Source organism: Eulemur rufifrons, chromosome 24 (genome assembly GCF_041146395.1).
Source record: "Eulemur rufifrons isolate Redbay chromosome 24, OSU_ERuf_1, whole genome shotgun sequence".
In the NCBI taxonomy this organism is placed as follows: Eukaryota; Metazoa; Chordata; class Mammalia; order Primates; family Lemuridae; genus Eulemur; species Eulemur rufifrons.
The window spans coordinates 6,402,778-6,428,119 of NC_091006.1; the positions used below are offsets into that span (position 1 = coordinate 6,402,778).

Genomic DNA, 25,342 nt, shown 5'->3' on the forward strand with positions numbered 1-25,342 from the left:
TTGCCCCACCCTGGGAAAGGGCAGGTGGCTCTGCTTAGTTTCTGGTCTGGGACTCTGAACCCTGGGGCAGGACCAGGAGAGACGCTGGGTTCCTCCCTTGCCTCTGGGCAGCAGACTGAGCATATTTCCTCATCCTGAAACCCAAAGTTCAAAAGCTGCTGTCAGCCACAGGCCCATGACTGTGCTGTGGGAGCTTCTCCACTGAGGCTAATAGAGCCCCCCTTCCCATAGGTGTGTCCCTGGGGAAGGCGGGCCCCATCCTCTGGATGACCACTCCACATGCTTCCAAGGCGTGACAGGGTCTCCTGCAGTGTCCCTCACAGCCTTCTCCAGTTCTGCAGTTAGCTTTGGAACTCGCCCCTTTGCCCAGCCCCGCCCCTCCAGTGGCTACAGCAGTGGAGCCCCTCCATCTTCTTCGGAAGCCATCTCGCCATGCCCCCGAGTCCGCGAGTTGAGATGTGGGGAGCAGACAGCATTTCGAGGACTGCCCTAAGCACACCTGGCCGTTGGACTGCGGGATGAGGCACTGACTTTTCTTGCCCAGGGGCAGATACACGCTGCCCTGAGCCTTGCAGAGATGGTTTTTCTCTAAGTTGCTGAGGAATGTGTGGTCCAAGCCCTTCTTTCTCACTCCCAGAAATTCGAGCAAATGTTTGCTTTTAGGTTAGTTAAGAAAGCATGCAGCCTAGCAGTCTGGCCCGTGTCCCCTGTGCTCCCCTTTCTGACACAACAGCAGCAGCATGTGTTCCTCAAGGGCCTGTTCCAGGCACTGGGGACACAGTGATCAGAGCAGCCCTGCCCTCCTGAAGGCAGACAACAAACAAGTAAACAAACCAACGAATACGCGATTACAAATGGTGCCATGGGTGAGGGCAGAGCAGTGGGCCGGGTAGAGAGGACCTGGGCAGAGGGCAGGGAGCTCCTTGGGAAGCCATTTTTGAGAGGTGACACACAAGCAGAGGTTTTCAGGATGAGAAGGACCAGCCATTTGAGGGAAGGGGGCTGGGTAGACAGAAGCTTTGAGCAGGGGAGTTTGGCAGAGGTCTTCCCACGTGCAGAGTGGGAGTGGCTGTTACTACTTTCGCTACTGTTGTTACATCGGAGACAAATCCAAAGTACCTTTTAAAGACGACCGCCTTGCTGCTGTGTAGAGGTGGACTCGGGGGGTACAGCGGAGGTAGCTGCAGCAAGCTCTGGGAGAGACAGCGGTGGCCTGGACAGGGCGGCACAGTCAACAAACAATAGTGCAGTGTGTGTCTTCCCTGACTGACCGCAGCTTAGAGACAGCCGTCGCTGCCCTGAGCACGGGGCCGGGGTGCTCACCCGCCGTTGGGAAGCACTTGCATAAGGTGTGATTACACACAGAAAGGTGAGTGTTACGGGGGAGACGTGAACAGAGGGCCAGACTCCTGAGTTGTGTCAAGAGAATGAGCTGCGGGCAGGGGGAAGACATCATGGTGGCGGAAACAACGCACAGAGGCCTGCAGGCACTCAGCAGCAGCAAGCTGGGAACCACAGAGCTTCCCAGAGAATGTTCAGGCACATTTTCTCCCCAGGAGGTGGAGGAGGACAGGCCTGGGTGGTCCCGTCGGAAAATCATTCAGAGCTAGTCTCTAGAAGGGACCGAGGGCTGCCTTCGGGGAGGGCTGAGGCGTCTCACTTTAACAACCTTCTCCCCCCGCCCCCTCCCACGTGCAGAGATTGTGGACGGCAACGCAAAGATGACCCTGGGAATGATCTGGACCATCATCCTCAGGTTCGCCATCCAGGACATCTCTGTGGAAGGTAAGATTTGGGCAGAGACCACCTGTGCTTCCCACCCTCATGCACTCAAGTCGTGTGAGTTAGATTAGAATTCCTGAAGTGTTAGCTTTGTGCTTCAGGCCTCTTCCCTGCTTCCTCGAGGTCATGCCCGGGGCCTGGCCCTTTGCAGGAGTGGTGAGTGGGCGGCAGGCGGAGGGAGGCCCCTCCCCCACAGCCCTCCCCGCCTCCTGGCTCTGGCGCCCACCCGGAGCACCTTTGTTCTCTGGGCCTCACCTCAGTGGACCCTCACCCCCCTGGTGAAGCAGGCGCGGATGGGTGGCCCCATTTTACAGTCCAGGAACCTGGGTCACAGAACAAACTAGTGATAGAGTTGGGCCTGGGCCTGGGCCTGGGCCTGGTTGTCTTTCCGCTTGACATCCCCGTCCTTGGACTTCTGCCTCCACACAGCTGGATCGGCTCAGGCCATCCAGGAGCAGACTGACTGGCTTCCAGGCACCTATGTGCACCCCAGGATGAGCAAAGCCACCTGGGCCAGCGTGTAGAGGGAATGGGTGCCAGGTCAGACGTGTTCCCTGCCCTTGTAGGACTCCTAGTCTGTGGGGACAGCGAGCTGTCCCCTGGGCACAGAAGGGCCTCCTGAGCCTCTCCATGCTGGTTTTTTCACCTTGTTCATAAGAAGCCAAGGCCATTGTCAAGGGCTTGTCTGTGACAGTGTGTTCTGGTGGTTAAAGGTACAGGCTTAGTGGTCAGGCAAACGGCACGGGTTCCCATGCTGACACTGCCACTTCCTGGGGCAGCCGTGATTGAGTGAGTCTCCTCAGGGCTGTGAGGATTAAGCTGGATTGCCAGAGGTCTTTCCATATCCAGAACGGGAGTGGCTATTGTTACAACTTTCACTGTTGCCATTGTTGTATCTGAGGTTCTCTGTTCCCCAGGTTTGAGGCTGAAAGTCCCATCCAACCTGGGCTGAATTCTGAGGGATTATTTTTGAGATAGTGCTCACTATCCTTGTGTGTTTTGCAGAGACCTCTGCCAAGGAAGGGCTCCTTCTCTGGTGCCAGAGAAAGACTGCCCCATATAAGAATGTCAACGTGCAGAACTTCCACATCAGGTAAGGGCCTGGCCAGAGCACCCTGTAGCCCTTCTTATCCCCTCACTTCCTGCTGGGACCCAAGATGCTGTCCTCCGTACCTGTTGGAAGGTCACCTGGTTCTCCCCAAGGAGGAGAGGCAGTCGCTCACCGGTCCTGGGCTGTAGCAGTAAGGCCCGGCACTCCCACCGGCCTTAGAAAATCTTCCTCCTGGGCACTGTGACTCTCAGAAGCAACAGTGAAGCTTTTCCTTTATTTTGATGTCTCCAGAGGGATTAGTCCTTGGAGTCGCTAGTGACTTTTGTGTTGGGGAAAACGTACTCTGTGGCTACTAAGGTGAACGAGACTCAGCCCCGCCATGAACTTACCTCCCTCGCGGTGAGAGAGGGAGATGAGACGTGTCCACCATCACACACGAGGTCCAGAATGTGGCAGGAGGCGAGGTTGCCTGGTGGCTGGGAGCACACGCCCCGGGGTGGCCCTGGGGCCGTCAGATCCAGCTCAGCCCTGTGATTTCACCCTGCTGAGCCTCTGGGAGGGGTGTGCTCAGCAGTGACGAGCAGGGTGTCATGGGATTCGAGCAGGGTGTCATGGGATCCGCAGCAGCCGTCCTGCCGTGTCCTTGGGCCGACCAGGCGCCCGCTTATGTTGAGGGCCTTTCTCGTCGTGCTCTGCCATTAATAGCACGTGGTCCTTCCCTTGGTTGCTCTGTGTGTCTCCTTCCTTTTTCTGCCACACACTGACTGTTCCTTTCCGCATTTTCATTCGTTCATTTATTCACTCAGTCAGTAAATATCTGTGGAGTGCCTGCTGCATGCCACAGTGAGGATATGGCCGTTCCAAACAGAGTCCCTGTCCTTGGGAAGTTTGTACTGCAGCAGGGGGACCAGCAGTTAACAAAGGTGTAAGTAACCCTACAGCATAGTGTCAGACAGTGAGAAGTGCTGCGCAGAGACAGTAAAGTAGGATGAGGTGATAGAAGGTAACCAGGATGGCCTTTCTGAGGAGGTGACACTGAGCTTGACCCCAGAAGGCAGCGGCCTTTAGAGGATCTCAGGGAGGAGAGTGTAACCAATCCAGCTTGTGACCAGCTTGTGACCTTGTGGAGGGTCATTTTCCTTCAGAGACTCTCATGCCAGGCCACATCCTGGCACTGAGCCCGCGGACTGGCCCTCCTGTGGGTCAGGACGGCCACGGTGCAGAGGTCAGGCAGCGCAGGCACCAGCCTTCTGCAGTGGGCTCTCTGCCGAGGGAGCCTGTCCCACTCGGGGGGCCTCCCGTGTACCGTGCTTGGCAAGTTAGGTGGCAGTTACAAAGTATTCGCCATGTGTGAGGCACTGATCTAAGCATTTGCTCATTTAATCCTCACAGCAACCCTAGGCTGTTATCCCCATTTTACAAACTGAGGTAGAATGACTTGCCCAGGGTCACGCTGTCAGTAAGTGGAACAGCCAGGATTTGCCCCCAGACTCTCTGGCTCCAGAGTTCATGTTCGCAGCCACCCTGCCATGCTGTCTTCTGCAGTGCTGGCACGTGCTAAACCTCAGTAGATGGGAACTGATCGTTGCTGCAGGTGCCAGAGCCATCTGGGACTCCCACAGCGGTGAGGGTGCCTTCCTCGTAACCTTTGCCTTTCCTTCCCCAGTTGGAAGGACGGTCTTGCCTTCAACGCCCTGATCCACCGGCACAGACCAGAGCTGATTGAGTATGACAAGCTGAGAAAGGTGTGTGTCTTGAGCTCCCCTCCATGGCCCATAGGCAGCTCAGTCTGAAGCCTGAACTCTGGGTCACCATCCCCAACTGGGTCACCGTCCCCAAGGCCATCCAATGCCAGCCTCCAAAGCTGCATCCTGTGCTCAGATGGGCAGGCTGTGAGAGCCTCCTGCCAGCTTCCCCAGACTCCTGGCTCAGAGGCCAGCTCTTACCTCCCTTACTCCACTCGGGGAATGTCCCATCTCCCTCTGTGGGCATTGCAACCAACCCAGGGTTATTTTAGGGCCTGGCCAGCCATGCCTTCTAACTCCCTTTCCTTAACCTTCTGGATTCTGGAAGCATTCGTCTTCTGCCCGAGGGGGAGGAAGGTACAGAATTCCAAACCATCACCACTGGCCAGCATTTCCTGTTCTAATTTGCATGTACAAAGCAAACCCTAGTCCTTGCCCTCTAGGAGCTCCCAGCATCCCAGGGAAGGCAGGACAGTTGTATCTGAAGCAAACCACCACACAAGGCCATGCAGGAGGGCTCAGGCTGAACGGGGTGACGAGGGGGAGGGGGGCGGTCAGACACATGCTGCCAGGGGAGGCTGGTGCACCCTGAACCTGCAGGAGCAGGAAAGGGCCCTGGGGGAGGAGGCAGCTTAAAGCCAGAGGAGGGCAGGGGTGGGGTGGGGACCGGCCTGCATCGAGCCTCCAGCCACAGCGAGTAAGTGAACTGGGCTCTGGGCTCTGGAGGGAGAGTCTCGTCTATAAGCAGCAGGGAGCCCTGAGGGAGCAGGGGCTGGGGCAGCAAGGAGAAGCCCTAGGGAAGGTGGAAACTGGGAGCTCTGGATTTGCTCCCCTCCCCCACCCCTAGCCACCCCTAATCTGGGGTCTGTGAATAGCTGAAAATTGTATGAAAAGAGCACACCTGCATTTTTCTGGAGAAAAGGCCCATAATTTGCTCCACAAACATTTCAGGAGGTGTTCCTTTGGGTAGGAATTGAAGTTATTCAGGGTGCGCCCTCCTCCCCGCACAGCACACACGGCCTCAAGAAACCTTTCAGCCCTTCCCCTCCCAGGCTCCCTCCCTCCCAGGCCAGCCCTGGCTCCCTCCTGCTCCTGCATCCTGCCCCTGATGGAGTTCTTCCTACTTCCCCACCTGCCTCCCCCAGGACGACCCAGTCACCAACCTGAACAATGCCTTCGAAGTGGCCGAGAAATACCTCGACATCCCCAAGATGTTGGACGCGGAGGGTAAGTACATTTTTTTGTTCAATCAACACCATGTTCCCTGGGGGCCTCATCTGTCCAGGCCTGGCTTCGCAAGGGCCTGTGGGTGCATCAGAGCTTTGGGGAACCCTGGGGAGCTGACAGCCAGTGAGAAGGGCTGTGTGAGTCGGGGTGAACTGGGGAGCCGGCCAGACACCTTCAAGGGTAGAGAAGGGTGGGGAAGGGGGAGCTCGAAGGATCGAAGGATTGGCTCTCCAGGGGCTGCATCTTGCCAGGGCCCAGGGGAGGGGCGATGTGGCCGCGGAGGGCCGGCTCCAGACTTCCTGTGAGCAGCCCTGGCCTCTCCCCTCCCTGCCTGCAGCAGCACAAAGCCTGGAGCCTGCCAAAGTGGAGAGTTTTGTTTTTTCCTTTTCCGGCTTTGCTCCATTTCCCAGCCGTGCCCCACCCGCAGCCAGGACCCATGTCTCTGGCCTCTGGTGTCCCTTGGAGTTGACTGTCCAGCAGCCTCTTGAGGCCATTCTCAGAGAAAGGAAGTGGCCTCATTTTAATCCAGTTCCCACAGCCTTGGCCTTTCCCAAGGCCATGGGGGAAGGGGGCTGAGGGTGTGGCTGAGCCCACCCAAGTCACCAGGTGTCACTGAATCAGCTCTGAGGGTCCCTCTTCCTGGTGGCTGTGGCCTTGGGAGCCCATGGATCCTAGTGAGCGGCACCCCCACCCCGCCCCACTGGGCGGTTTAACCCTTGTTGTTCACTTGCAGACATCGTGAACACGGCCCGGCCCGACGAGAAGGCCATAATGACCTATGTGTCCAGCTTCTACCATGCCTTCTCAGGAGCGCAGAAGGTACCGGGCAGGGCCAGGCAGGCCCTCCGCGCCGCCACTGCCCAATGCCGCTGCTGCCTCTCGCCTCCCATGCTCACCTCGTTTCTCTTGCAGACGGCAGTGGCCTCTCTCCGACTGGAAGCCACCCCCCTACTCCTTGGCGTCACTGCTTGATCAGTCCTTGCTCACAATGTCTGTTGAGTCCCCAGTCTGTGCCAGGCTTTGTTCCAGGCACAGGACACAGTGGTATCCTTGTGGCCAGCAGGTCCTTGTTCTCGGGGATCTTGCATACTAGTGGGTTAGACAGACAAACAGGCATGTCAGCAGATAAAGTCATTTCATGTGTCGAGAAGCAGAATAGACAGCATGGTCTAGGATGCGGGGACAGAGATGACAGGGGGTCACTTTCAGTTAGAGCCTTCACCAGGGAAGGGTGACAGGAACAGGCACTTGGAGCCAATGAGCAGGACCTGAGGCAAAGGCATTACAGGCAGAAGGTAAAGCCAAGTGCAAAGGCCCTGGGGCAGGAATAAGCTTGGCTTATTCAAGGAGTGGCTGGAGAGAAGTGAAGTGAGCAGAGGAGAGTGCAAGGCAGTGACAGGGACAGGCCTTGCAAGACCACTGTGGTCTGGGATAAGGAGTTTGTGTTTTCTTCTGAGGGCCACAGGAGACCGTTAGGGGTCTTACACAAAGGTGGGAGGTGATCATACATGACACAGTCCTGCTTTAGTTTTCAGGCAGATCAGTTAGCATTTGACCCCACCAGCCCAAAACAGAGCTTGCTTTATAGAGCCACGGCTAGTCTGCCACAAACTCAGGCCTGGTTAGAAAAGGAACGCACCTCATTTGGACTCTGTCTCCCCTTGTACAAAACCTCGCAAGACGTGCCCACGCGGGCCTGAGCCGGGGTCTGGCTTCCAGTCCAGAGCAAGCGCTATTCCTCCTGCATGAGCCTTGGGCCGGCCCGGCCGCCCTCCCTGCGTCTTTCACTCTCTCCTGCCTCTCTCTCTCTCTTTCTCTCTCTCTGTGCAGATATTGTGGGCACTCTGAGGCCAGATGAGAAGGCCATCATGACTTACGTGTCCTGCTTCTACCACGCTTTCTCGGGGGCTCAGAAGGTGAGCTGGGGCAGGCGTACCCTCTCTGCTGTGGCTTGCCTTCACCGTCACCCTGTGTCACCACCGTCCATCTGTGGCTGGAGCCCTGGCCAGGCCGTGGGCCACCGAGCCATGAGGACCGACCCTGCTGGGTTCTGACTTGGACAGGCCACCTAGGGCTGGTTTCCTGTGACCGTGGGGCTTCCAGCGCCTCCTGCCATCCGGCTGGTGCTGGATCTGTGCTGAGGCACCACAGATGTCCTCTGAACGCAGCCCACCTGGGCGGTGGGTGGAGGCATCCCAGACTCTCAGGCAGGGGACCTGAAGCTCAGCATCATGGTAAATGGCAGAGCTGTGTGTGACCCTTGGGCTGTCCCGTCCCCCTCGCCGTGATCTGCCCCAGGGCTGCCTGCTGTGCCCTTTCACTGGGGAGCACTGGGCTTTCTGCTCCTCTGCAGCTCCTTCCCCTCCCAGACTGCCAGGAAGGGCTCAGCATGAGCAGCCTGCCCACGTCTTGGGGCTGCCCTGTGACCCAGCCCTCCCCGCCCCTGTCCCTCCAGAAGCCAGGCAGAGTAGTCAGCAGTGTTGGTTCCCTGCGGCAGCTCTCCCTGAGCCCGGCTGACCTCATGCTCCTCCGTGGTTTCTGTTGGGCCCCCAGCTTCTGCGTGGAGACCTGGGCACCTCTGTTCCCTCTGTTCACCTTGTGGTCTCTGAAGTGTCTTGGGCAGTGCAGTACTCCCGATGCCTCGGTTTTGTATTAGCAGTTGGCAGGTGTGCGTGCAGAGAGCAGGAGGGGGAGGAATCGGTTCTTGTTGATTAAGCACTTACTACGTGCTCGGCACTCTCCAGGGACTTGACATGCATAGGCTCTGAGAGAGTCCCTGTATGTGCCCCAGGGAGGGCTAGATACACCTGACCCCATTTCAAACAGGAGTTGAAGTTTAGAGAGGCACAAAGAGCTGTTCCTAAAGTCATAGGACAGGGGCTGTACCTTCTGTAGACCACCTTCTTAGGCCCCATGGCCAGCAGGCATGGTACCCATGGGTAGTCTGGCCTGGCCCCACTCTGCCACCTCTCAGCAGTGTGACCTTGGATAAGCCACTTAGCCTCAGTTTCCCCATCTGTGAAATGAGTGTCACACTGGTACCTGGGAGAGGTTGGTTCCTCCCAGCACAGAAGGACAAGTTTCATCGCCTCTTCATCTCCTACCCAAAGTGTGTTGGAGCTCGTGTTTGGAGCGTTCTGCTGGGGGGCAGAGGCAGGGAAGGTGGAGGGAGGACCCCTAACCCCCACCTCAGTAGGAAGCAGGGTGGGGATAGACAGTGATGGAAGCTTCCTCACCACCAACCCCAACTGTGTTTGCCCCGTGGCCCCCGAGCCAGCCTCCCTGCCCATCACACCGCCCTCACCTGAGTGTTTCCGCTTCTGCATGAACTGCTCCTCCGTACCTAGAGCTGAACTCCAGCGTGGTGCTGGCGGAGGGCGGGCCGGAGGGACCGTGGGAGCGGTGCTGGCAGGAAGGCTCGGTCTCAGCATTGGAGGTTTGCAGGCGGCAAGGTCCAGAGGGCTTGTTGCCAGCCCATCTTGTGAGGGAGGAAATAAAGGCCAAGCTGTGGGGAGCCAGCCGGTTCACCAAGGAAAGTGCTGGATTCAGGCTTCTCCAGCTACAAGTGCAGCTTCCCCAGGCCTGTGTTTACTGCTCAGGACAGCCTGTGATGCTTTCTTATTGCTCTGTTGTTTCCCCAGAGACGCATTCCAGTCCCTTGGACGGGTGCTTTCTGGGCTTTGTTTTGTTTTATGAACACAGGGCAAACCCCAGGCATGGCCCTGAGTATGCCCATTCTGTCCTGACGATTTATTCCTCCTCACTGAAGCACTCCCTCCTTACTCTTTCATTCACTCATTCATTCATCAACCCCGAGCACCTAAAACACAGCAACCCTGAGCTAGATACCAGGAACGCAGCAGGGGAACAAGACACCTCTGACCAGCAGCCCCATGGTGGCAGCGTGGATTTGAGCTCTGGGTGCCAGTTGTCTCTGCCACATTAGGGGTCAGGGACTAACCTGCGTGACTCCCCCACAAGCTGCAACCCTGGCTGTGCTTTCTGCATTCGTTTGGGGCTGGTGTTCATTGGCCGAGGAACCTCCTGAGCCTCATCCCCGAGGAGCACTGCCTGGGGCCCTTGGTGTGCGTCCTGCAGCCTGCGGCAGGGTATGTGCGTGTGCGTGTGCGTGCCTGCGCTCACACAAACCTCGCTGCCCGCCGCCTCCCCGCCTGTCTCCAGGTGTGCTGTGTGGATGGGAGAGGCCGGCGCCGCTGCCTGTGGAGAGCCGGCTCCGGAGCCATCTCCCAAGCCTCTCCGTTTTCCTTCCCCGTCACTCTGTAGACCCTCCTCACTATTTCTGTTCCTGTTCTGTTGCTGTTTCAACTCCTCCTCTTGGACCCTTTCTGTGCTTCCTGAAAGGTATCTGGTCTCTCTCCTCTCCCCGTGTGGCCCCTCCCCTCCCCCTCCACATCTACGCTGCCCCCCAGCAGGACAAGGCCAGTTCTCTCCTATAGTTCTGGGCCAGGGACTGTCTCCACCACACCCTGCTCTCCAAGGCCCTGGCTCCCTCCTGCCCACAGAGCTGTTAATACCCACCTGTGAGGCAGGAGAAGGAAGGGGCCAGGCATGCACTCTTGCACACCGAGCACCAGGCTCCTCTGGGGGCACTGGCCCCCCAACTCTGCTGAGGCCCAGCACAGATGGCCTCACCCAGCCTCCTCCATGTAGCGCACTAGAAGGCTTGCTAGCAGAAGGGGGAGGGCCCCCAACCCTCCTCAGGGCCTCCAGGGTCTGGGCCAAGAGAGCCGAGGGCCGGGCTCTCTGGGCTGGGGGCATTTTGCAGTGAGCTGCGAGGACGCCAATGAGGCCTGTCAGGACGTGGCTACTCTGGGCACTGTCTCGCTGGTGTGCTTCCTCTTCCCTCTGCGAGTTCTGTGTGGGCCACGGACCAGCTGCTTTGCAGGGACGTGCCCACCAGGAGGGAGGGTCGCCAGTCCCCAGGCAGCCCTGACTATGTGCGCTTCCCTCGCCCCAGGCTGAGACTGCCGCCAACCGAATCTGCAAGGTGCTGGCCGTCAACCAGGAGAATGAACACCTGATGGAAGATTACGAGAGGCTGGCCAGCGATGTGAGTGTGCCACCTGCCCCCAGCCTGGGTGGCCCTGCCAGCGCTAAAAAGATGGGGTCACCTCTTGTTACCCTTGACCAAAGGTGGTGTGACATTCACAAGGGGAAAGCAGGGTCTGGTCGTTAGCTCCTAGAAAAGGCCAGAAGGTTACAGACTCAGCCAGTATGTGACCTTTCAGTTTGGTTTCATGAGGGTCAGGCTGGAGGTCTCCATGCAAGCTGGCTCCTGTGGTCCTGGGCCTGGGTTCCTGGAGATGCTCAGGGGTGGAGTTTCCTGAATACCTCATTGCTTTAGAATCACCTGGGGAGCTTTTAAAAAGAGCTGTTTCCCTCCCTGACTCCTGGAGAGACTAGTTCAGTAAGGTGGAGAGGGACCCGAGGACAGAAACGGTGGCGAGCCCCGCACAAGCACTTCCCGTCAGGATCAGCTCAGCGTCCACAGCAGCCCTGCGAAAGGGGAACCCGCATTGCCCTCCTCTCCAAGGGAGGAAACGGAGGCCCAGAGAGGGTCAGGCTCACTACAGAGCTGGTGGGCCAGAGTGCTGGGGTTCAAACCCAGGCAGCCCTGCTGCAGAGCCTGGACCAACGTCTCGGTTGGGAATATGGGTGGTTAGTACATCTCCTCTGGATTCTCTTCTTTATTTTTAAAATCTCCATTTTTAAAAAATAAAAATAATTTAAGCTCCCAAAGAGCAGTCATTTGACTGCTCTCCTAGAACCAGTGGTTCCCAGACTTTGAAATTTCATGGACCAGGAAAATTTGCAAAAGTATTTGGCTCACCCAGGATGGCCAACTTTTTATTTTGCCAAGTCAAGGATATTTTAAAAAGAGAACACTACCATCTGTTACCACCGTCATTTCTAACACCAAGACAAGGTAAAAAGGTTATATTCTTAGAACTCCAGCCATTGCCAAGAAAGGGTAATTAGCACCATGCGTCAAGATGCATGTGCATATAAATACTTTTGTCCTTGGTTTTCTCACTTTGCCAGAAGTTGGCATTTGGAGACCGCTTCTCAAGCGCGTCTGTGCTGGAAAACGACCGATTTTACTCTTGTGGAATTGTTTTAGAATGTCCAGTTTGTTTGCATGTTTGTGCCCTTCCTCACCCTATCAAAGATCTGAGTAGCTCCTAAAAGTACATGTTCCTTTCTTTTTCAATTTTATTTTCTCATTTATGTCCCAGGCCCTGTGCATGCGCTGGCCACCCCCAAATGAGCCAGGCGTGCCTGTCGGCCCCTGCCCATGAGGCTCTGAGTCAGTGAGCCAGGAAGCAGTGAGGTTTTCAGACAGCGCGGAGATCAGGGAAGAGAGGGGCCCTCTGAGGAGGGGCGTGTGAGTTGAGGCTGCCCTGCTTAGATCTGAGGAAAGGGAAGACCAAGAGCAAGGGCATGAACAGGAAGTAACCAGAGGACAGCACAGTGGGGCGGTGGGGGCATGTTCCCGGAATTCCAGGCTGTGAGGTTCCAATAGGAGTCATGGAGAAGTCGGGTTAGAGAGCAGGGATGACCCCAAGACAGGGTCCTTGAAGAAGATCCAGAGCCCACGTGCCTGTAAGCTGGCGGGGGGGCCCTATTAGCACTCTGAGGGCCTCTGCAAAGGCCACCACAGCTTCTCATGGGCCCACAGCTGCTGGAGTGGATCCGGCGCACCATCCCCTGGCTGGAGGACCGCGTGCCCCAGAAGACCATCCAGGAGATGCAGCAGAAGCTGGAGGACTTCCGCGACTACCGGCGTGTCCACAAGCCACCTAAGGTGCAGGAGAAGTGCCAGCTGGAGATCAACTTCAACACACTGCAGACCAAGCTGCGCCTCAGCAACCGGCCCGCCTTCATGCCCTCTGAGGGCAAGATGGTCTCGGTGAGTGCTGGGCCAGTGTCCGGGGGTGTGGAGGGTGTGTGGGGGGGATGCCGTGAGGGGCAGAGGCAGTTCCAGAACCACCTGCAGGCTCGCTGTTTGACCAGCACAGTCTGTCCTAACTAGGACATGCAGCCGTTGGGGTGCCAGGGTGGGGAAAGGGTGTACTTTACACGTTACCACATTCCCCCTTGCCCATTATTCCCTGTTTTACACCCAGAGTTTTATACCCACCCCAAGACCATACCACGGTTTGTGTGGAATTGTTTGATTCTGAACCCCAGTCTGCCACGTCTCCGGGATCACCAAGTACCTGAGGCCCTTCGTCAGGGGAGGGACAGTATGCCCTGGACAGTCACCTTCTGGCTCACGGAGCCCCATTCATGGCATGCATTCATTCATTCACCTGGTCACACGTTCATCCTTTTACTGCTAAAGAATTGATTGTACCTGTCACGTCCTGTACCTGGTCTAGGCATCCATATGTAGCAAAGCAGGGGACAGCCATGACCCAGCCCATTTGTGTATATGTGGGGGTGGGTTTTTGTTTGTTTGTTTTAAATAGAGACAGTCTGGCTGTGTTGCCCAGGATGGACTTGAACTCCTGGGCTCAAGCAATCCTGCCACCTCAGCCTCCCAAGTGGCTGGGACGACAGGCGCGCATCACCGCACCCAGCTCCCAGCCCATTTCTGCTGACTTTCCATCAGCTGCCCTCAGGGAGGCATCCTCCTGCCGGGGCCCCACTCTTGTGACAGCCCTGCCCTCTCCTGCCCACCCCCCCAGGACATCAACAACGGCTGGCAGCACCTGGAGCAGGCCGAGAAGGGCTACGAGGAGTGGCTGCTGAATGAGATCCGCAGGCTGGAGCGGCTCGACCACCTGGCGGAGAAGTTCCGGCAGAAGGCCTCCATCCACGAGGCCTGGACCGACGGTACGGTCCCCCCAGCTCCCTCTTTCAGACACACACACACAGCCCCTCCTGCATCCGGTCTGTGTGTCAGGCCCTTTGTTGCTGCTTGGGGACATGCATGTCAGAAACGCTGCTTTGGGTTCATCCACCTGCAGGCAGCCAGGTGGGCTCCTGCAGGTCATCCCAGTCGTCAAAGGTCAGTCATCCAGGAACACAGCTGAGCCCCCTCCAGGCGTGTCCTCTCTGCCATGTCTTCCATGAGGACAGTGTCCCTCCCGATCCAGGGCAAGTGTGTGGGGCAGGGCTCTCCCGTTGCTGGCAGCCTGTGAGCATTGTGCTTCCCCTCTCCCAAACCCTCTGTGATCGTGGCCATCACACTGCAGAGCTCGTGCTGGATGGATCTGTGTTCACCAGCACGTTCATCAAAGGCAAGGCCAGGGCACCGTCTCCTCTCTCTGCGGCCTGCCCCAAGACAGGCTCACCAGATGCCAGCCCCCCAGCTGTCGCATGGCCTACCCTGGAAGGCCCCCCCACCTCCCTTCCCATCCCAGAGCCCCCTTCCAAGGAGCCTGGCTCCCCCTGCAGGAGGCTTCTCCTAGAAGGGCTACAGCACCTCCTGTTTCTTGGCAGCTCTACAGCTGCCTGTCCTTTTGGCTCAGGATGTAGCATTCCAGCACGTCCCTGGCCCTCAGTTGGGTCCCACACCATGGTTGAGATTCCAGATCCCAGGGGCCTGAAAGCCTTCAGAAAACCGGCACTGCCTGGGAAAGCCGAAAGGGCCACCCATAGCACTCCCTCCCCACCTCCCGTTCTGGCCACCTCCTTCCCAACGCCATTGCCCTCCTGCCACCGCTCTGCCCAGCTGAGTCACACTCCCCACAGAGCCTCTGGGGCTTCCTCCAGCCCCCACCCTCTCCACCATTTGGACGGCAACCCCAGCTCTGGCCAGATGCCGAGACCCCTACCCAGAGGTACCCCTAGACAGCCCTCCCCACCCCTGCCGTGCGAGCGTGCAGCTCCACATGATCTGCAGACCTGGCCCCCCTCACCCCGTGTCCCTGGCTGTGGCCCAACTGGTGCCCTCCGCACATGAGCTCATCCTGGCTGCTTTCCCGCAGCAACTACCAGGTCCAGAGCGGTGCCCTCACCCTGTCCCCACCAGGAGAAGCGTGCAGGGGAGCAGAAGGCAGCAGGGAGGCCAGGAGGAGCCAGGTTGGGCCTGGGGTGCAGGTGCCTCCCTCCTGCCCCGCACAGTGGCACCCATGCGAGGAGGGGGTGTTGGCCGTGATGCCCTCTTGGCAGGGAGGGGTAGCATTTAGTTCGTTCGTTCATTCAGCAGATATCTTTTGAGCCTTTTTTCCTATGCCTGGCCCTGTGCACAGTAGTTTCTTAAGCGGGTGAGGTCCCTGCCTGGGATCTCCCAGGCCAGCATATTTTTGCATTTTTTTTTTTTTTTTTTTTTTATCAGAGAGCCCTTGGGCACGTAAGTGGACTTTGTAGCACCCCGTCCCGTGCTCAGACCGAGGTGTCTCCTGCTGCATTATGCATGTGCCGCATCTCTGCCTCTCTGTGGAGACTCTGGGCATCGTCCCTGTGATTTCCCTTCTGAGACGTTTCTGCCCGAGCCTTCAGCTCTTCAGTCCTTTGCCTCGTGCTCCGCGAGGCCCTGGGAAGAGATGGTTTCCAGAGGCCGAGGGGTGTGGGTGTGATGGCCCACAAGAGCCCCTTCCCTGGGAATGACCCCGGGGCTGGCCTTCACCTGAGGCATTTAGAAGTCGACTATTTCAGATCAGGTCCCAACTGGTTCATCGGCCTCCACACACCCCTGCCCCACCCCTGCCTGGCCGGTGTCCTCCTCCCCCACAGGCATCTGGCATCTGGCCCTGCCCACTCTCATTCCCAAGACCCGAACCTCTGTCGTCTGAACCACCAATTATGTGAAACTAGAGGACAGGCTGGCCTCCCGCCCCCTCTGCACCCCTGGGATCCAGTCATGGGAGCCTCCTCAGCTCTGGGGCGGGTGGGCTCAGAGTTCCGGGTTGAGCCACCATTACTCTTTGCCCCCCTCATCAGCCCACAGGGGTCAGGGTTCATGTGGATGCTTCTCCAAGGGACTTGGATTTCCTGGGGATACAACCAAGAGCCAGCAAGCCCCTTTGTCCCTTCTGTGGCTGCCCCTTGGCCTGTATCCCAGGCAGCTATGGCCATGGCCCCCTCGTGAGTCCTCTCAGCGCACCCTTGCCAGCTGCCTTGCTGAAACTGCTGCGGCAGAGAGTCATAACCTACTATTTCTGGTTCCCACCCTTGGGAGAAAGCAATTTGGAGAAGGGAATTGCAAACTTGCCTTTGTGGTTAAGCCTCATGCCCCAGGGTTGGCGGTGGGGCCAGTGGAGCCCGATTCTCCCAGGCTGCCCATTTCTGGCCTGCCAGTCCCTGTCCTAGCGGGTGGCTAGTACTTGCCAGACAGATGACCCTGGGAGAGGCTGCGATGAGGATGGTACTGGTTTTGTGCCTGCCGTTCTTGAACATCTCCTCACTGAAAGTTTGGAATAGTCCCCGGCAGCACAGGCCCTAGTGTTGGCCCTGCTTTACAGATAAAGGGCCCCCCGGAGCTCCTTGCCACCGCGCTGGGTGGGCAGCTGTTTGACTGTCAGATGCTCAGGGGGAGACTGAGGTGACGCACCTGAAGCAGGGCCCCTTTTGGAGCTGGGGGTGCCGGTCACCTTCCCAGGTTGGCATTTTCCCCTCAGTTTTCTGTAAGACCGTAACTTGCTTGCAGGGCTTATTTGAGCTTTTGTTCTGGGGTGTGTAATTAGCCAGGCTCCGGGACTAATAACAGTGTTCCTCTCTCCCTTCAAAGGCCTGATGGTGGGCCCTGCCCCGCTGCACGTCAGAAGCCTTAGGACGGCATGGCGTACATAGATGTGTGATAGGCCCACATGTCTGTGTGCCCACAGGGGGACCCAAATCCATAGAGCCGGGTGCAGGCACAGAGGTTGGGCTTCTGGAAGAACCCCGGCCCCAACACTTCCCCTTCCCTGAGCCTGCCAGAGTATGGGCTATGACCCCTGGTGCCTCTCCAGGTCACAGCTCTTCAGAAATTGGTGTGTAACTTTCCAGCCGTGGTACCACAGTCCGATTTTTATAGTCTCCAGCCAATAAAGGGTGCTAAGTTTCGAGCACACAGGTTGAGATGGGATATCTGTCTTAGGCCTACCAACCCCGAAGTGTCTCCCAGGGACATCCAGGATATAGTTGGGCTTAGAGATCCCTGGAGGGCAAGGAAGGTGCTTCTGGAAGTTTCTAGCCTTCATGGCATCATCCTTGGTGCGGAAGGATGTGGGTCTGCGATATCCCCGCCCCTCCCTCTGGTGGGACAGCCCCTCCAGGCTGCTGGCCCACGGCCGCTGTGCTGGTAAGTGACTCTCTGCCCCCACCCCCAGGGAAGGAAGCCATGCTGAAGCACCGGGACTACGAGACAGCCACCCTCTCGGACATCAAAGCCCTCATCCGCAAGCACGAGGCCTTCGAGAGTGACCTGGCCGCACACCAGGACCGTGTGGAGCAGATCGCAGCTATTGCCCAGGAGCTCAAGTATGTGTGGGCTCATGACACTCCGTCACTTACTTCCCCTCTGCACCTTGCCCAGAGTGGTGGCAGCAGCATCCCAAGGCCCAGCCTGCCTCAAGGCCTGGAACAGGGTCCCCCAGCCCTCCTCTTTGACCTCCTTTCGGACACCAGGGAAGAGCCTGTGGCGTGTCTTTGCCCATCCTGTCTCAACCCTGGCTGAGAAACGGGGGATCTAGATTTTCCAGCTGAAGGGAGGTTTCTGGCCCCTTATCTTGATTCCTAGGCTTTAGGGGTCCCTGGGGCACCATCTCCCCTGCCTGTCACACCAAGTAATCCCCCTGGCCCCCTGATGGGGTAGGCCACCGGCCTTCATGGCTCCAGCCGCTGCTCGCTGAGGGAACCGGGTTACACAGGGACCCTATTGTTCTGCCCAGCCCCTTCCGTCTCTTGCTCAGAATACACTTACTGTAGGGCTTCCAGGCAGCCGGGTTCTTTCCCCTCCCTTCCCCGCCCCAGTCAGATAAACTCGTGTGCACAGTTAGTGCACGGAGCCTCGGGAGCCCGTGAATGGGGCCTTAGTCCACCAGCGCGGCGGCCAGCAACAGGGAGGGCCCAGGCAGCGGGAGGCCCAGTCCATTACTTCATGGAAAACCCGCAGGCCCTGGAGGGGCAGCAGGGCTCCCAAAATAGCCGTCTGCACGAAAATAGAATCCTTGGCTGGAACTGCCCTTTCCACAGACACCCCCGCCCCACCACCTTCACCCTTTAAGTTCTGCTTCGTACAGGCCTGGGGCCCAGCAGTGATGCCCAGTGGAGCCCCACACTGGCAGGGACGGTTTCCTCCCTGACTCCCTCCCTCCCCACTGCCCAGGTGCTCTGAGGGTTCACCGTTTGCTCACCCAGAGGTTGAAGTACTGTGGGGCCTTCACAGTACCGGGAACCACATCATCCCTGTTTGGCACAGCTGGGGTACCCCTGGGGGTTCTACAGCCAGCATGTCCAGGTCCAGGAGAGCAAGGCCCAGATGCAGGCACCCTCAGGGGTTGTGCGGGGTGGGACATGGACAGCTTCCTGAGTTGACTTGGGGAGCCCCTGGAAGCTGGTAGGAAACAGACTTGGATAAATCCCAGGTCAGCCTACTTTTCAGGCACCAGGTAATGTCCATGTGAAACCCACTACTCTGAGCCGGGAAACAGGTGACCCCTGGGGGAGAGAAACAGAGGGCTGTTGGGGTGCTGTCCATTCTGCCGAGGCTGTTGGGGTGGTGGACTGTCCTGGATGAGCCGGACAGGCAGCCCTGCTAAGCGTTGATTCATAGCAACACCAGATGCTCACCGGGCTCTTGGTGCTCTATGTGTACCAGCTCATTTACTCCCCCCAGCAACCCCGTGTTACAGAGGGGGGACGGAGGCACAGAGAGGCCAAGGGGCTTGCCCTGGCTCACACAGCTAGGGAGTGGGCAGACAGGAATGGACCCCAGGGTGCCCGGCCCCACTGTGGAACACGGCCTCGCCTCCCCCCAGCCCCTGCCTGCTCTCCCCAGGCCCGCATCCCCCTGCCCACCTATGGCTGGCTCGCCTAGTCTCCGTGTCTTGCTCCTCCCACAGTTGCTCCCCAGGCCCCCAAGGTCCCTGCCTGTACACTGACTGCCTAGGAACCTGCAGCTGAGAGTCGCTGAGTGTCTGGACCCCAGGAGGCTGGGATCCTGGCTGTGTGGGAGGGAGTGGCGGGACAGGGAGCGTGCTGGGGCGGGAACATGCCCGGCATTTCCCAGACCACCATCACTCAAAGGATACCTATACCACTATTTATTCGCCTTTTTATTTTATTTATTTATTTATGTATTTATTTGAGACAGAGTCTCTCTCTGTTGCCCGGGCTAGAGTGCTGTGGCGTCAGCCTAGCTCATAGCAACCTCAAACTCCTGGGCTCAAGCGATCCTCCTGCCTCAGCCTCCCAAGTAGCTGAGACTACAGGCATGCGCCACCATGCCCGGCTAATTTTTCTATATATATTTTTAGCTGTCCATATAATTTCTTTCTATTTTAGTAGAGACGGGGTCTCGCTCTTGCTCAGGCTGGTCTCAAACTCCTGAGCTCAAACAATCTGCCCGCCTCGGCCTCCCAGAGTGCTAGGATTACAGGTGTGAGCCACCGCGCCCGGCCTATTCGCCTTTTTAAACCAATTCACTGTTTTCTTAGATACGTTATTAATTGCTTAGAATGAGATTGCAGGCTACCTATTTTATTCTTAGTGCCCATTAAAATAAATAAAACCTTTAGTAAATAGCAATTGCTACTTTTACTTTGGTGGATGCTAAGGGCTGCTCTAAGAACTTTAACTGCATTAATTGATTAGATCCCTATTGCCATTTCACAGATGAGAAAACTGAGGTATCCACAGGAGGGAATGTACTTGGCCAGGGTCCCACAAGTAAAAAATCCCACAGCCAGAATCCACACCTAGGGAATTTGCCTCCAGAGCCCATTGTTTTAACCACTGCACTCTGCTACAGATGTTCTCTAAATTAAAAAAGCAATCTAGATACCAGGCCTGGTTGAAGGGCTGCACTCTGGAGGCTTCCCTGGGTTGGCTTGTGGTGGCAGAGGCAGGAAGTGAGCGAGCAGGATGCCACCCCTGGCCCTCTGTTATCTCCCCCTTCCCTCCTGCCCTGGGGCTGCCAGGGGCCAGACCAGAGGGGTGGCTGGTTACTGATACCGTGGGATGCTGGCTGGCACCTGGCCTGGGGGTGGGTGGGTCCGAGCCGCACCCCCACCTGCCCCTGCCGGGTCTCACTGCTGCCTGCTGGCCCACAGCGAGCTGGATTACTACGACTCCCACAACGTCAACACCCGGTGCCAGAAGATCTGCGACCAGTGGGACGCCCTTGGCTCTCTGACCCATAGTCGCAGGGAAGCCCTGGAGGTAAGGAGGGGGTGACGTCACCCATGGAACCCTGTGCCCCCACTGTCCCCAGGGCTGGTAGGGGTGTGGACTATGCCCAGATCCGTGGGTTCCCATTGAACCCTTTAGGGTATGGTCTCTGGCCTCTCAGTGCTCCCCTGGACCCTCCCGCTCGCTGACTGATCCACCTTCCCTCCTCTGTCGCTGTCCCCAACACACACCAGAAAACAGAGAAGCAGCTGGAGACCATCGACCAGCTGCACCTGGAGTACGCCAAGCGGGCAGCCCCCTTCAACAACTGGATGGAGAGCGCCATGGAGGACCTCCAGGACATGTTCATCGTCCACACCATCGAGGAGATCGAGGTCCGTGTCCCCTCTGCCCCCCACACTTTCAGGGGCCACTGTGGGGCTGGGCTGCTCCCTCACTCCTGCTCTTCCCCCAGGGCCTGATCTCAGCCCACGACCAGTTCAAGTCGACCCTGCCGGACGCCGACAGGGAGCGGGAGGCCATCCTGGCCATCCACAAGGAGGCCCAGAGGATCGCCGAGAGCAACCACATCAAGCTGTCGGGCAGCAACCCCTACACCACCGTGACCCCCCAGATCATCAACTCCAAGTGGGAGAAGGTGGGCTGGGGCCCGTCGGGAGGAGCTGGGGGAGGGCTAGCCAGGCTGGGGGTCTGCCCCACTGACCGCTCTTGCTCTGCGTCCCGCCCCCACCAGGTGCAGCAGCTGGTGCCAAAGCGGGACCACGCCCTCCTGGAGGAGCAGAGCAAGCAGCAGTCCAACGAGCACCTCCGCCGCCAGTTCTCCAGCCAGGCCAACGTCGTGGGGCCCTGGATCCAGAACAAGATGGAGGTGAGGCAGCCAGGCCCAGGGCTGAGCAGGAGCTCCTGGTGAGCTCCCTTGGGCAGGAGGGCCCCAGTGGGCCCAGGACCAACTCTCATTGGCTGAGGGCCCTTGAGGGGTTAGGAGGGTCAGCAAGATCATAATGATGAAAGTCGCAGTGCTGACCAGGCAGAAACTTGGCCGAAGAGCCAGATGGACATGTTGAGCCTGACTCTACCCTGGGCTGATGACCGTCAGCCTCCAGCACAGTGTAACCTCTAATCTGCAGTTTTCTCATCTCTAAAGTGGGAATGAAAATAGTTACTTTGTTACCTCAACAAATGCTTTTTGCATGCCACTCTGTGCCGGCCCTGTCATGAGCGCCACTGTGTTCCTGTGAACAAGATGGTCGAGTTGGGATGCCCTTAGCCTGCTCACTGGGGACCCTCGTGCCCCAGCCATGGGAGGGTCTGTGATGCTGCTGATAGCAGCCCTGGCCGCACTTCCTGAGTGCGCACGACATGCCAGGCACCTCGCTGGCGGCGAGGGGCCTCCTATAAACTCGAGCCCCTGAGGGGGACCGTAGCTGCCACACAGGCCAGCCTCGAGGTTCAGTGCTAGCTACTCAGTGTGTGCGGCTGCTTGGAGCTGAGGGCCTGGGCTGCATGTGGTCAGGAGCCACAGCTTCTGAGGTCAGCCGAGCTGGGTTCAAATCCCGACTCCGCCTCTTACTGGGATCAGTTGCCCTCCTTGAGCCTCAGTTTTCCCATCTGCAATTAGGGCCTGTCACAGTCCTGAGCCTCATGGGGAGGTCAAAGGTAGAGTGAGGCTGGGTGTGTGGAGCTCTTGGCACAGAAAGATTCCCCGTCATGACTGTTTTTACACGGGAGGGCAGGACGGGAGGGGATGGGCCTTCCTGCCCAGGGGACCCAAGGGCAAAGGCCCCAGGCTGGAGGGGCCCTGGCAGGAGGGGCCCTGGCAGGAGGGGGAGGGGGGCGGGCCAGCAGCAGGCGAGGCTTGGAGGTGGCCTGTGGTGGCAGAGGGTCCAGTAGCCTCACCCTGCCCGGCGGTACCCGCCCTCTCTAGGAGATTGGACGCATCTCTATCGAGATGAACGGGACCCTGGAGGACCAGCTGAGCCACCTGAAGCAGTACGAGCGCAGCATCGTGGACTACAAGCCCAACCTGGACCTGTTGGAGCAGCAGCACCAGCTCATCCAGGAGGCCCTCATCTTCGACAACAAGCACACCAACTACACCATGGAGGTGGGCCCAGCCCCAACGGGGTCTCACTGTGCACCATTACTAGGGAGGGGTGACATTTGCCCTCTGTGGGCTTAGCAGTGTCAGCCTCACTTGAGGCCCAGCCCCTGCTGGCGTGTGCCAGGTCAGCACCCCGGCTTGCAGAGGGTTAACACGCCAGGGATCGCTCGAGCTGGTGTCACATTGGTAGCTCGAAATCATCCACGGTGAGAGTGTTTACGTCGTGCAAACCCACAGATGCCACAGGCCAGGGCTGGTGTTTTTGTTTCTTCCCCCAGAAGGCCAGTTGCTAAACGCTGAGCAACACACGCCTCTAAAAAGTTTCCACGTGGATCCTGGCACAAGCATCTTGGGTCTGTGCCCCCCGCTGCATTGTCACTGGGAAGCATGCTGCAGAGGCAGCAGGGCCCTGTGTCCCCCATAAGCAGATGAGGGGGGCTGGAGTGGCCCTTGGAAGAGGGTCCTCAGTAGGCCTGCCTCAGGTCCCCTCCCGGACCCCTCCACGGTGAGGATAGTCCAGCACAGCATGCCACCACCCCTGCCTGGCCCACGGTCATGCCTCTCTCCTCCCCCAGCACATCCGCGTGGGCTGGGAGCAGCTGCTTACCACTATCGCCCGCACCATCAACGAGGTCGAGAATCAGATCCTCACCCGGGACGCCAAGGGCATCAGCCAGGAGCAGATGCAGGAGTTCCGGGCATCCTTCAACCACTTCGACAAGGTGAGTAGCTCCGTCTGCCTCTCTGGCGTCTTCCCTCCCCATTATCACCGTCCCATCTTGCTCCCCTCTGTCTTTGCATCTGTCAGTTTGTCACGTCGCAGTTGCTGAGCATCTGCCACTGCTCACGGGGGTGGGCAGGGCCCCCGCCACTGACAGCGGGTGGCTGTGCAGCACCTCGAACCCAGGTCCTGCCCTCTGGGGCTGCGTCCTTGCCTGCCAGCCACTGAGTCCAGCACACGTGGGATTTGAGACCTGGCTGGTGAACCTGGTCCATACACATACAAAATTTTAAAACTCGTATTTAGTCTGGCAGCCCCTTTAGAGGGCCCTGAGCCCCAGGGTTGGCCCCAGCCCCCAACCCTGCTGGGCTATCGTGTCACCTGCCTGGCTTTGGTGGGTAGCAGTGTGCAGCCTCAGCTCTGCACCGTCAGGCAGCCCCTGAGGGCCTCACGGGACTAGGTGTAGTCCCCTCTCATACCCCAAACCCTGAAGAAAAAGAGCCCCTTGCTGCCTCCCACGAGTCCTGGCAAGGGCAGGATGAAAGGGCCGCACCGCCACCTGCCCCATCTGTCCCGATCATCACCTTGTCCACGTCGCCTCTAACTCTGTGTTTCCCCCCTCGTGTTCCCTTCCCCCCTGCCCTCTGCATGTGGCCCTGGCCCCTCGTCCTGGTCTCCACACCTCCCCTCCCGCACACCTGCCTGCGGATGGCCCGGCAGGACCATGGCGGGGCACTGGGGCCCGAGGAGTTCAAGGCCTGCCTCATCAGCCTGGGCTACGACGTGGAGAACGACCGGCAGGTACGCGCACCCCTGGGCCCCAGCGGACTGTGCATTAACTGCTCTTCTCTCTCTCTCTCTCCTCTCTCTCTCCCCCCTCCTCCCGTTCCACCCCTGCCATCCTGTGTGCCATTTCACGGCTCTCTTGCCTCCTCCCTGCCTGTGTCTCTCTGGACACCTTCCCCCTTACCTGGTCTCTCGGGGCCTCTGTCTTCCCTGCTCCCTGCCACTATCCTGTCTGCCCGCTGTGCACGTGGGGCGGCCCCTCTTGCCTACTCTGGGCCCGGCCTCCTCTGCTATGCCTGCGTCCTCGGAGCAGAAGCAGACAGGCAGCATGGACTCCGATGACTTCAGGGCTCTGCTTATCTCCACAGGATACAGCCTGGTATGCAGCCTCTGCCTCCCCCCTGCCGCTCCAACAACTCCTCCTTTCTTCCTCCCCCGCCCCACCCCACCCCACCCCTTCCCTTTCACGCCTCCAGAGCTTCCCTGTCCTCAGGGACACTCCTCCACCCAAGCAGCGCGGCCTTGCCTGCCTCCTCCTCTGCTGCACCTGCTGGGCTGGGGTCCCTCCGATGACTCCTGGAGCCCCTTTTCCTTCCCTAGAGGTCTCCAGAGAGAGAGGGGACAGCTCTCTTGCACTCTCCCCCTTTTCTTTCTTTTTCTCTCTTTCTTCCCCACCCTCCAGAGCTAAGTTGTATGCCTGGACTGAGGGGCACCAGACTCCAACTCCCCACCCTTCAAGGGGAGGGCAGGATGCCGAGGGGCCTGCCCCTCAGCCTAGGGTAGCCAGAGCAGCGCAGGCTCTGCCCGGGGCCAAGGCCACTGGAGGTGGGCTGGTGACAGGGCAGGGGTGTGCGAGGTTGGGCCCTGCTCTCCCGGCTGCTTTCCCGTGAGACTCCCCCGGTGTGGGCCGGGCGGCCCCTGCCCCACCCAATGCTGTGTGCTGTGCCCCCACCCCAACCTCGCAGGGCGATGCTGAGTTCAACCGCATCATGAGCGTGGTCGACCCCAACCACAGCGGCCTTGTGACCTTCCAAGCCTTCATTGACTTCATGTCCCGGGAGACCACTGACACAGACACGGCCGACCAGGTCATCGCCTCCTTCAAGGTCCTGGCAGGGGACAAGGTGAGCCAGACCCCTCCGAGGCACACAGGGGCCAGTTGGAGGGGTCTCTGCAGCAGGCATCTCACCTAGACGGGCCCGAGGGGCTGGGTGGGCCAGCGTGTGGGTGGGAGCAGCTCAGAGTCCTGCCTGCCGCCCCCAGAACTTCATCACGGCTGAGGAGCTGCGGAGAGAGCTGCCCCCGGACCAGGCTGAGTACTGCATCGCCCGCATGGCACCATACCAGGGCCCCGACGCCGTACCCGGCGCCCTCGACTACAAGTCCTTCTCCACAGCCCTGTATGGCGAGAGTGACCTGTGAGCCCCCCAGAGAGACCCAGACCAAACACCCCTCCTCACGGCCTCAGGAGGGGCCCGGCAGCCTCTGCCCCTCCCCACAGTGTGGGCCTCCACAGCCCCGATTCCTCCGACTCTGTATCTATGCAAAGCACTCTCTGTCAATCCTCTTGGGGGTGGGCGGGTGGCAGCGCCGGGCTGGGGCAGGCTCTCTCCTCGCTGTTGGGT

At 58.8% G+C, this 25,342-nt stretch overlaps 1 protein-coding gene across 17 annotated transcripts in view; it reads left to right on the forward strand.

The window, feature by feature from the left end:
• Nucleotides 1-25,205, forward strand: part of ACTN4 (actinin alpha 4) — a 71,040-nt gene extending 45,835 nt beyond the window's left edge. For 2 of the 17 annotated variants that reach the window (XM_069457715.1, XM_069457719.1), the window contains exons 4-21: nucleotides 1,699-1,785; nucleotides 2,788-2,875; nucleotides 4,500-4,578; nucleotides 5,724-5,805; nucleotides 6,539-6,624; nucleotides 10,784-10,876; nucleotides 12,506-12,736; nucleotides 13,518-13,665; nucleotides 17,088-17,238; nucleotides 20,031-20,139; nucleotides 20,343-20,483; nucleotides 20,564-20,746; nucleotides 20,843-20,977; nucleotides 22,034-22,213; nucleotides 22,786-22,932; nucleotides 23,652-23,732; nucleotides 24,683-24,841; nucleotides 24,981-25,205. In XM_069457715.1, coding sequence (XP_069313816.1) covers nucleotides 1,699-1,785; nucleotides 2,788-2,875; nucleotides 4,500-4,578; nucleotides 5,724-5,805; nucleotides 6,539-6,624; nucleotides 10,784-10,876; nucleotides 12,506-12,736; nucleotides 13,518-13,665; nucleotides 17,088-17,238; nucleotides 20,031-20,139; nucleotides 20,343-20,483; nucleotides 20,564-20,746; nucleotides 20,843-20,977; nucleotides 22,034-22,213; nucleotides 22,786-22,932; nucleotides 23,652-23,732; nucleotides 24,683-24,841; nucleotides 24,981-25,139 — 2,339 coding nt within the window. In that variant the 3' untranslated portion in view covers nucleotides 25,140-25,205. Of the gene's footprint in view, nucleotides 1-1,698; nucleotides 1,786-2,787; nucleotides 2,876-4,499; nucleotides 4,579-5,723; nucleotides 5,806-6,538; nucleotides 6,625-7,635; nucleotides 7,722-10,783; nucleotides 10,877-12,505; nucleotides 12,737-13,517; nucleotides 13,666-17,033; nucleotides 17,239-20,030; nucleotides 20,140-20,342; nucleotides 20,490-20,563; nucleotides 20,747-20,842; nucleotides 20,978-22,033; nucleotides 22,214-22,785; nucleotides 22,933-23,651; nucleotides 23,733-24,030; nucleotides 24,097-24,682; nucleotides 24,885-24,951 lie in introns of all 17 variants that reach the window. The other 15 variants (XM_069457718.1, XM_069457717.1, XM_069457721.1 and 12 more) reach the window with 15 other exon arrangements.
• The last annotated feature ends 137 nt before the right edge of the window (nucleotides 25,206-25,342 follow it).